Raw genomic sequence first — 12,155 nt, forward strand, 5'->3', positions numbered from 1 at the left:
TTTTCTAAGATCGTCTTCGAAATATTAGTCCCCTTTCTCTCTTTGTTCTCAACTGAAGAAAGGCAACAATCATCGCTGTTATTTTTTCAACAGGTGCATCTCACCTGTTGTATCTCAAGTGATATTTTGCTGTTCTAAAATTACTTGACTAAAATAAATTGCCTGTTGAAAGGCAAAACATATGGAGTACTAAGAACAGGATTTTATTAAGTTTTCTCTGAATTTACTTGGTTAAACGATAGATGCTAAGATAAAGGAATTTTCAGTTCACCACAACAAGACTGCAATGCAAGACATTTCACTAAAAAACTTCTTGATCTATAGATGCTTTTGGGGGTTAAGAGTTGTAGGTAAACCTATTATTTATAAACACTAATTCAAATAGCACAAAAATACCGAAGAAAGTATTTAAAAGAACTGCCAGATATTATCAACAAATTAAATTGCTGGTTTTCTATATAAATAGAAACAATTCTTGGGATAAGATTACCCCAAGGTAATCTATAGAGGTAGGCTTCTACCTCTATTCTGCTGTTGTTCTGGATGGGAGGATTTCTGTGCGATTGCATTCGTTTGTGAGTTTATACTGCTAAGCAAGGGGACTTTTGTAGACACTGTACGCCAAATAATACTGCTGTGCTGCATGAGAAGTGAAGTAAATAAACCGGAACTGCTTAGATATATATTACCCTGTTCTTTAACATGGGTCATCATCGGAAATTCTTGTATACAAGTATCAATCGCGTCCACAGGGTCTTTATTCCTTGCATACAGCATGAAGGAAACTAGTTGAAAATAAAGTATACTCTTTCTCAATGAACTCTGAACAGATTTGGGTTTGGTAAACATTCTTTTTGGCAGAATTAGCTGCAATAGCTACAGTTAATACCCATTTTCAAAGATAATTAGCTTGCTAAAGATGACACCAACAGTGATTTCTATCACCTAAGATTTATCTTAAGCCAGTAGTGCTTTGGAACAATTGAAAGAAAAATTTTTATTTTAAAATTAGAAGAATCTGGAGCTGTATTCGGATTAGGGAAAAGTGTATTGCTAGTTTAGATCCTTTTTTAGAACACTGAAGTAAGAAGGAAAACGTTTATATCTGGTAATTCAAGCTCTAAGATTACATATCGTTGTCTGGTCGGGTAATCAAGCAACACTCTAAAGTTTTGTCTGTAGATCTCATGTACTGTGGTTAGGATTTCACTTTTTTCCTAACCGTCGAAACGAGATGACTTAAGACACCGGCTAGGATTTCTAAGAAATTCAGCATCTGGGCTGACTTCCATTCTTTTGACAAACTGTTTTGTACTCTAGACTGAGCTATTATTTTTCTCTCTAGATATTATTTCAAAAGGTTTTCTTGTAGCCTGGAGCATCTCATTGGGGTTCGATAATGCTCATCTCCTCTTCTTGAAGTTTTTCTATTGTTAGCCTTGCCTTAAACGTGAACTTGAGACAGATAATAAATTAGAACCTAAGAGTGATTTCTAGAAGGCTGCTGATCTGTTCTTTTGTCTTTACATTGCCTGTTTTATCGGTCTTGTTTCGTCAAAGGCCAAAGTTATATCTTCCAACAGATCCACAGGGTCTGTAAAAAGTTTCGATGGTTAAAGCTACTTTCAATCAAGAAAATTGTTCTTTAAGGATGGCTAAACACTTTTAGGTGAGGAGAAAACCATGTGCATTTCTTCAGTGATGTTGAAAAGCTTATCTATAAAGAAAGATAAATGACTATCTACCTTAGTTTTGCCCTAGGATGGATGGATGAAAGACTATCTATCAATAAGTGAATTTTTATACAATTCTGACAAAGGCTTACGCCAGCTTTGCCTCTCTCTCATACTATCTATCTTGGCTCTTTCTCTAATTAACCATGTCTCTTAACTTTTTCATCACAGTCCAACGACTTGATTTTAGTCCACCAACTATAGTGAATGTTCATCAAGGATTCCCAACACTTGCTGCTTGGCTTCGCCAAACTGATCAGGATTGCTTAGAAGACTAAGAAACTAGTTTACACAGAAACATTACTTTACTCTCTTTGACTGTGTTCCTGTTATTTGTCTTCTGCCACGCCCTGCCCGTGTTTTCCATTAGCCTTGCAACAATTTTGAGGGTCTCTCTTGAGCTTCCCAATTATGAGCTGATTGTGTGGATAATAACTGCAAACTCATCAGAATGTCAAGTTCTAGAGCTCTGTATCCGCCGTCACTATAAATACATATTTGTATCTAAGGTAAACGACTTACTTATCAAATCATTCTGAAAGAAAGTTGATGAATTCGTAGCATTATGCCTTACGAGTAGTCACAGATCTCACTAAAATTTGAGGAGCGTTGCCATATTTTCTTCATTATTTGCCGAAGACAAAACGCGGTCTTGTTAGTGTCCTTACAACAGCCCAAGGAATTGTCACAGTATTTTTGTTTGTCTTTTTATCAACTGGTTGAGCAAAATCTAATCCCAAACAATTTATGCAACAATAAATCCGATTGATCACTACACTTGACAAAGTGAAAACAACCTTACGAAATTGCTTTGTGTACTCCAAAAAAGAAGTGACTTTTCTTTTCTTCACTTGTCAGTCACTCTTCTGTTTGTGTGATTTCCACTCCGTTTATTTTACTCTACGCTTTTGGACTGTCTTTTTCTCTTGACCACAAAAAAAGAACACAAAAAGCAGACGGTAGTTGCTTTTTTGATATTGTAGTCTAAAAACTGTCCTTTTCAAGCGTTGTATCCACCTGAACCTTGTTTTGCAATCGATCTGTTGTCACCGTCGTAGATACTTGCTTTTAAAGGGTTCCTGCCTTTTGAGTTCTTATTAATTTGCATTGTGATTAGAATTATAGTTCTTTTCCCCTCTTAGGGGAATTTTGAATCATAATCATTGCACGTAATTTTGTCTCTCACTTTTGGCTTAATAATGCTCTTCGGCCAGACTTCTGTTCACAAAAAACGAATCTTGACATATCGTAACAACCTAAATGAGATAGATACAAATTATGGGAATACAATTGGTTTTTAATCAGGGCAAGTTGCTATCCACCCAATCCTTTTGGGAATTATGTTACTTTGTCACTGACATAACACCTTTTAGTGCTATGAAGCCTAGTATGGGTATAAATGACTCGTTTTTTTTTTACTGGCATTTATGACTTGAGCTCCATAAAACTGGACATTTTTCTCACTAAGGAGCATGAAAGTATTTTTAGGAGAAAGAAAAATGGTTCGGATATTCTCTGGCTGAATTCAATATTCAAGACCCGAAAGAGGCAAAAATAAATCATTGATATAACTTTGCAGAAGGAAAGAGGGGAGATGTGCAACTCTTGAGACTGTCCCTAATAAAAGGACAGATTCCAGTACTGTAAAAGACCGCCTGTTACCATTAAATTAGAGTCGTGTCGTGGCATCAATTACTATCTTCTGGAAGTTACTTCCATTCATTCCTTCTCATGAGTATTTTTGCTTGTGCCACTGTCTCAAAAGGCCACAAGATGAACATGTTGGCACTCAATTCTGCTCTGCAAACCCGAAAGGAGCTCACGAAAAAATATGCCTGAAATGCTACATGTTTGGCTGTTTGTTTCCTGTTTGACATTTGGAATCGTCTTCTTGAGGGAATTATTCTGTCAAAGCCGTCTGAAGTTTCGGAGTGAAATATCAAAACATGGCTAAAACCTTTCCGCTTACTAAAACGTACTCTTCCTTCTCCTAGCAATGAAGCTACTTTTAGGAATAATAAAGCTTGTGATTTATTAAAGCCAGTGGAAATTTCTTTCCTAACATCTCCACATCTTTATTACATCGGAACTTCTTCTGGAAATTTATGGCAAGCTTCAAAATAGGGTTCAACTTTGAAGAACTAATTTGTCAGTCATAAATATGTCGGGAATTTTCAGATAGAAAGGATTTATCTACTTTAACGTGCCAAGGAATATGACCTGTTTGTTTGATAGCTCAGTTGAAGGATTAAGTACTTTTTATGTATTTCAATAGGAAGAATAGGAATAATTTCTGCTCTTAAAAGTAGAATGGTTTTGGTTTAGAAGCCATTCTATTGATATGAGACCCTTCTAGTCATCAAATTACTTATTACTAAAATATTCAATTGTTTAAAAATTGAAGTTTGTCTCATTTGAAATGGGTTGTTTCTACAATATAGCCCTCTCTACAACCTATCCATTAATGTTGATTATGATTGATTGTTGATTATAATTTATACATTTCAAAGATTAAGTGATAAGCGACAGTGACAGGTTGACTTTCATATTTCTGATTGGAATCAATACGCCTTATTTTTAATGGAATCGATGTTTTATTATTCACATCAAGTTTGATAAATTTATTGATAATTTCTAAAAACAAGTGAGAAGTCACTTGTTGAATTATTGAAACTTTTGACTACCTATTGTCGAAGCAGTTTTCTTTACTGCTATTTCTTACAGAGATTAAAAAAGCTTTCTAAGTATGGGAATACCCCCCCCCCAAGGTTTCCTGTATCTATATTTGAAAAATGCTTTATTTGTTTTCTTATTGATAAATGGCCTTTGTGGTAATTTCATTGAAAAAAATTGAAAACAAACAAGAGAATTATCTCCCTGCCTAGAATTTGAGAAATAAATCCCCCCCTCCTCTCTACAGTCTTATGAATTGATGTTACCGAAAAATGGAATTTCAACAAAGAACGGAAATTGTAATCAAAAGTCCTTTTCTGGACATAAACAAGCCCTTTTATTTATTTACCTACCTTTTCACCTTTAAATTCGCATAATCTTATTTTCCCTGGTTTTCCACTGAAACTAATAACTACGATACTCCTATTCTATCCTCAAGTCGAATCTAGTCTTCTTTTGAGCGTTTTTACTCTCCGTGCCACAGCTGACTTCCTTAATGGCAAGCTTTAGCTTTGAAAAAAGTCAAATGTCTTAGATTTCCTATATATTTTCCTTTACCTCTGGAAAATTGTCGTGGACCAAGCTTAAGCCGTGGACAAAGCTCAGACAACCAATAATAAATTTTATTCGTCTGGTTCCTTTTATGAGACTCCTGCACTGGTCCGTCATCTAAATACTGTGGTTTTGAGGTATCATACAAAAGAAGCATCTTGGCAACAAGCGCAAGGATAAGAGAACGTAATTCTACAAGCCAGCAGAAACGGATTTCCTCATTAATTATTTTACTGCAGTCGGAACCAAAAACTTCCCCAAATGTACCTGGGAGGGCTATCCCATCTACTGCATTCATTGTCGTTATTTCTGTTAATTAATACGTCAGCTCGTAACCTGGAGAATGAATTCCCACCTACTTTGAATCTTACAATAATTTCAGGTTAAATGCTACAGTTTGTCTTTAAGTTAACTAGCTAGATAAGCGAAAGATACATAAAAAAGAAGAAAAAAAACAAGACCATGAACGGTGATAATATCTATGTAGCCCTCCGTGAGTCCTATCCTCAAATCAGAAGTGAGAAGGGAGAACTGGGATGAAGACAAACTATTTGAAACGCAGAGCCCTGTTTACTACAACACACCGTAAAAGGCAGAAATAGACGTTCTTTAATTAACCGTCCTTTCTACCACAAAAGTCCCGGACTGTTTCACCTCAGTAAGACATTAAAACCAATCATACATAGAATGGCAACTGCTTTTACGAGAAATCACCAAATTAAAGAAAAAAAATCACCAGATCCAAGAAAATCACCAAAAAAGTTACCAAGAGAGTAAAATATCACTGAATATGGTGATTAATCACCAGCGGTGGCAACCTTGGCGACTACTTACAAAATAAATAAGGCACAAAGGCTGACAGAAACTGCCTGAAGAGCCTGAAGCTAAGGTTTTGGCCTGAGGAGACCTTGTTTTGCAAGGATTTTTTTCTCTAAATCTCAGAAAATTGTAATTACGATGTTCCTTTATTTGAATTAGGAAATTCATTTTATTCCCTCCAAGTTTTAGTCTCAGCTTATTAGCTTTTACATCAAATTCTAATTGCCGAATCCCGTCTGACCGACAGTTATTTATTTAAAAAAATGACTTTTTTTGTTATTTGTACTTTCGTTCCTGATGAAATTCTCCGTCTTGTACTTTCATACTTTTTTTATAATTAAATTTTCATTTTGGAATGATTATAATTGTGAAAAGAATTTGATTATTTAGGGTAGGAAAATTTGATTGCAAAATTCTGCAAAAAAGTGAAGAAGGATGTTTCTAGACCTTTGGGTCATTATTAACATAATATTTTGAAACAGCATGTCACATAAAACATAGATTAGCTTGGAACCTTTCATGTTGTAACTTTTCATTGCCAACGATAGTGGTAAAATTTGTATTTTAAAATAAAAATAGATAAAAATAGAATAGCGGGAATGTATTTATCATTATTGACGCACTTTGGTTCCAAACTTCGTCTAAAACTAAAAATAGTTCTGAGCGCTTTTCATCCGGTCTTGTCTCCTTGTTTTAATGTTTTTTATGTTTTATTTAAAGCTATGCTAATTATGTTTCCCACCCTACGGACAAACCCCGATTCTTAAGTAGTTTACCGATTATGTTGTATATTAGATTTAGATAAAGCCCTTCACAACAGCTAATTGTGTAACATAGACAGTAGCATTAAAATCTTATTCTTTACATTAATAAAGAGACTTCTAAAAGAATTTAACGTTCAAGCATTAATAATATTATTAATATTCTGGCTCAAATTCAGCCCTTTGTTAGTTCTTACATATACGTATACACTTGACTAGGCTTATGGACATGCAAGCGTGAAAAACTAGGCCTAGAAGCATCATCTGCCAGATTTACCTCAAAATTACCCTTCTTGTCCCACAAGAAAAGTCTGATTAATGAACTCCCTCTTTTAGCTGCAATGCTTGGAAATTCAGTTCGTTTTCGAAACCAGGAAATCTTCAGTAAATCCCATGCTGCTTTTCCTCCATTTGTTGGAGCCTACAAAAATCTAAGGATCACTTTAGAAATTCGTGCGGAAGCCTGGGATGGAATTATATTGTTGACTGGAGAGAAGGAGGATATGGAGGGGGATTATGTAGCATTGCTTCTCAAGGGAGGATTTGTTGAATTCAGGTTAGTTTTTTCAAACACTCATCCGAGCGAATGGACACGTCTTAAGCAAAGAGCTTCGAAGGGATGAACGAAGGAACTGCATGCTTTTAGGTTTTGTTGAAACAAAGGAGAGTATTTTGAAAAGCATATTCGGCTAAGAAGAAAAGTATATTTTTTTTAATTTATTGTATTCGATATTAGTCGTAAGAAGTTCGATTCTGTTGGTAGCTGAAGACGAGAAAAGAAATAAGGATGATAGATAGACGAGTTTAAATGGACATGTAGAGAAAGGATAAATTCCCATAAGGCCAAGTTTATTACAAAAAAGAGCTTGAAAAAATTATCCATTATTTTGTAGATTATTCTGAACATTTACGCCGACCAAATGAATAGATTTTAAGGAATAGCTTTCTAAAGGACGAAAAACTCTTTAAATGTCACGGAACAACTTAACAACTTAAGTCACGGAAACAACTTAAGTCTAAACACTAGAACAACTTAAGTCACGGGAAGAATCTTGAAGCTTCATAATTTAAAGTTCGCTTGATATAGTAACTTAAACTACTACTACTACTAATAACTCACTGCAGCACCAAGCCGCCTGAGGCCAACACAGCTACGCACGCTCCTCCTCCAACCTAATCTATTTAAAGCCTCCCTCTTTACACCCTCCCAGGAAGTTCCCATTTCCTTTAAATCTCTATTTATGACATCCTCCCAACCCAGACAAGGACGACCTGCTTTCCGTGTAGCCCCAGACGGTTGGCCAAAAAGGACAATCTTCGGTAATCTGTCATCCTTCATCCGTAGAACGTGGCCTAGCCATCTCAACCTTTCTTTCATTATAGCCCCAGAAAGCGGGATTGAACCACTCTTTTCGTACAACCTACTGTTTGAAATACGGTCAGTCAGCCGGGTACCCAGAACAATCCGTAGGCAATTTCTCTGGAAAACATCTAGTAAATTTTCATCTGCTTTTCGGAGTGCCCATGCTTCAGAGCCATATTTGACCACTGTCATCACTGTAGCTTCCAATATTCTAATCTTGGTTTGTAGACTTATCTTTCTATTCTTCCAAACTTTTTTTAACTGTGAAAAAACACCCTGGGCCTTAGCTATTCTACTTTTAACATCTTCACTGCTCCCACCATCTTTACTAATAATACTACCAAGGTAACTGAAGCTCCAAACCTGATCAATCTTTTCGTTACCTAATGTCACCTGTTCATCTTCACTTATTCCTAGCCTTAGTGACTTAGTGTTCTTAACATTAATTTTCAAGCCTATTTTAGCACCCTGAACTCGTAAAACCTCTAAAAATTCATTCATTTTGCTCACACTTTCATCTAATATGCTTAAATCATCAGCATAATCTAAGTCCAGGAGCGTTCTTCCTCCCCATTTGATTCCATGGTCTCCAATTGCCTTTCCTGTGCTCCTTAAGACGAAGTCCATCAAAATGATCCATATAAAGGGGGATAGAACACAACCCTGCTTAACTCCTGATTTAATACAAAACCAGTTGCTAACCTCATTTCCTACCTTAACCGCAGCAGTATTATTCTCGTACACAACGCAAATGACTTTAATGTATTTTTCAGGTATACCATATAACGATAAGACCTTCGTTAGCGCTGTTCTATCAACATAATCGAAAGCTTGCTCATAATCGATAAAACTGAGGACCAAAGGTGTTTGACAACGAAGGGACTTCTCAATTATTAACCTAAGAGTGAAAACATGGTCGACACATCCTCTACCTTTTCTAAAACCGCATTGTTCTTCCCTTAAAACTTTGTCTACAGCATGTCTCAGTCTAAAATTTGCTACCTACATCAGTAATTTTTTACATCAGTAATTTGCTACCTACAAAGACTAGACTAATGCCTCGATAATTACGACACTCACTCTTGTCACCTTTCTTATACACTGGTTTAATTAAGGTTTTCCTAAAATCATTGGGTACTTCCCCTTTTTCAAAAATCATGTTAGCCTAATCCTAACCTCAGAGCCACCATATTTAAGAAACTCATTAATCATACTCTCAGCACCTGGGGCCTTATTATTTTTTAATCCTTTTAGTACTGTCGCTAATTCTTCCTCACTAAACAAATCTTCCTTCACATCCAAGGTATCACAAACTTTTTCATTTTCATCTATATCTTTTCCTGCAACTGTATCTCGGTTTAGCACATTCTCAAAATGTTCCACCCATCTTTCTTTAACTTTTTCCTTATCCCTAATTGTGGCCCCATTTCAATCTTTAACTGGGACTAGTCCGGATTGGCTACTCCCTTTCAATTTATTAACATGCCAGTATAATATTTTACGATTATGCCGTCTAGCCGCATCTTCCAGATCCTCAGCAATTTTATCCATCGCCTCCACTTCACATCTCCTTAGTTCATATTTTAATGTTTTCTACACTTTCTTTACATTTCTTTTGTTTTCATAAGACCTATCACTCAGATAATTCCTATACAAACCCCTTCTACTCTCTATTAAACCTAAAGCTTTTTCACTAATATTCCTAGTTGCAGTCTTAGCACTCTTCCCTAGGACACCATCAGCAACTTCACAAATTGTTTTTCTGAAATTATTCCATCCATCTTCCACATTGTCAAATTTTAAACTCTCAAGTTTAGTACTCAACTGTTCCTGGAATTTTTTTCTCAAATTTTCATCCTGAAGTCTACCAACATCATAACTTTCCGGGAGGGAGTTACCCTTCCGAAATCTCAGCTTTAAATTAACCTTAGACACTACTAGGTGGTGATCTTTACTTTTAACATCAATAACGGCACTCCTATACACCCTAGTATCTTGTATTGATCCTACTAGTCTTCTGTTTACAATAACATAATAAGGTTTGCTGTCTTACCATCACGTGAATACCATGTCAACTTATGGGCCATTTTGTGACCAAACACCGTATTGGTTATAACTAGGTTGTTATACCTACAAAATTGCAAAAGCCTATAGCCATTACTGTTTTCTTTTCCTACACCAAATTTACCTAGGCTAGGATACCATCTATCTCTATTTCTGCCAACCTGGGCATTAAAATCTCCTAGCAAAAACACCATATTTCTACCTGGTACCCTGTCTATTTGCTCCTGTAACTCTAAGTAAAATTCATCTGAGTCACTAGTATCTCCATCAGTTGGTTCAATGGGGGCATATACTACTATAACTGATACCCTAAACTTTTTTGTCATAAAATGAGCAATTAGTATTCCATTATTAATACCTTCCCGCCTAAACAAGACTTAGCAGCTTCCTTATTCATCATGAGCCCTACTCCCTGTCTATGTACCCCATCCTTCCTGCCTGAGTAAACAAATTCTATGTCACCTAATTTCCTGCTTCCTACCCCTGGGATATGAGTTTCTGAAACTCCTAATAAATCCAGTTCAAACCGTCTGAATTCGTTAGTCAAAATGTCGATGCGATAGTCATTTTTTAACGTCGTAACACTCCAAGTTCCAATTTTCATGTTCTTTAAATCTTTGAAATTATTTTGGCCTCAAGAAAAGCAGTGATCCCGGATACCAGTGCAGGATGGGGACCAACATATCTTCTCAAGTCTACACCGAAGCGCTTAAGCCGGCTTAGAACCGGACAACAAGAAGTCCCTGGGACTTCTTCTGGTAACTTAAAGGGCCAGAAAAAAAAATTAACTCCCCTGATGCTCAAAAATAGTTGTTCTGAAAACTGTTGTTTGTTCTATTTTCATTTTTCCTTTTTCTTGCCGTTAAGTCGAGGGAAGGATCATGTCTTAAGAAAGAATTTCTAAGGGATAAACTAGCAGAAGGGAATACTTTAGGTTGTGTCGATATAAAAGGGTTATTGAAAATCGTTTTTGCTAAAGAGGGAAACAGCTTTTTTGTAACTTACTTCTATTTAGCTAATATAGAACCTCAGTAAAAAAGGAAAGCAAGTCGACGTCCGGAGACACAAAAGAAATCTTAGAACGTTTCAATTCAAAGCTTGACTGATATTGCAGTTGTTTTTACGGCCACATCGAGAATCAAACACTCTCATTTTCCTGAATTACAAAATCTGCATGTAGACAATGGGCAAATTGTATAATTTGTTACAATCCTTACCTCGGGACTGCTGGGACTATGGCTTCCCCCTAGGCATAGTAATAAGAGCTTTTGGTATATTTTGAAAGAATTGGCTTTTTCAAAATTTCGATCAGTGTCGAGCAGAGGGAACATCTAAAAAGGGTAAGGGGCCTGGTTGCCCTCCAATCCCTCTTCAAAATACCCAGAAAGTTTTACTTTAATACCCTCAACCGTTCCTATGATTTTGATGGTACAGCCTTTTGCGAGCCAGAATACATGTAGTGCGTTTTGATTTTTTGACATCACTCAAAACATTTGTTTTAAGTCTCACCTTAATACCCTAAGCGTTTTTGTGGACCCAGGATCAAACATGGCCGCTTTTTCTACTAAAAAACCTCATGTGTAAACAATGGGTAATTTGTATATCTCAACAAAACGGCTATCTCAAAATTTTGATAAGATATTTTTTTGGGGAAAAAGGGCGTGGAAGGGGTATGGTTGCCTCCGGTCACTTTCGACTCTTAAAAAGGCGCTCGAACTTTTAATTTCCGATCAAATTAAACCCCTGCAAAAATTATGCGGCCACTCCTTCCATATGAAGTGGCTCTGGAAAAGGTATGGTTGCCTCCGGTCACTTTCGATTCTCTCGAAAGTGAGAATCTTTTTAAGAGATCCTCCGGTCTCTTAAAAAGGCACTCGAACTTTTAATTTCCAATCGAATTAAACCCCTGCAAAATTTATGCGACAACTCCTTCCATATGAAGTGGCTCTGAAAAAATAGATAATAATACATTGAAGCCTTGTGGTTCTTTAGTATAGGCAGTGTCAGAGCGTTGCCTCTGGTATTCTATGAGCTTCACAATAGAAAAGATTTAAACAAGAGTCACCATCGGTAATTTATTCGTTTGCTGTTTATGAAGATTTTTGAAAGCTACAGCAAACGTTTTCCCTGCCATGGTTATTTCTTATTCAGATTAAATAAGAAAATGAGTATTTTTAACTGAAAGTAAGG

The 12,155-nt window shown here is 36.2% G+C and overlaps 1 protein-coding gene across 1 annotated transcript in view; it reads left to right on the forward strand.

Moving 5' to 3' along the window:
• The window catches only part of LOC136030143 (pikachurin-like), a 108,315-nt gene that overhangs the window by 23,331 nt on the left and 72,829 nt on the right, over nt 1-12,155 (forward strand). The window contains exon 4 of the mRNA XM_065708842.1: nt 6,875-7,094. Within this exon, the coding sequence (XP_065564914.1) occupies nt 6,875-7,094 (220 nt within the window). The remainder of the gene's footprint in view (nt 1-6,874; nt 7,095-12,155) is intronic.

The sequence above is a fragment of the Artemia franciscana genome, chromosome 8, assembly GCF_032884065.1.
Source record: "Artemia franciscana chromosome 8, ASM3288406v1, whole genome shotgun sequence".
Classification (NCBI taxonomy): Eukaryota; Metazoa; Arthropoda; class Branchiopoda; order Anostraca; family Artemiidae; genus Artemia; species Artemia franciscana.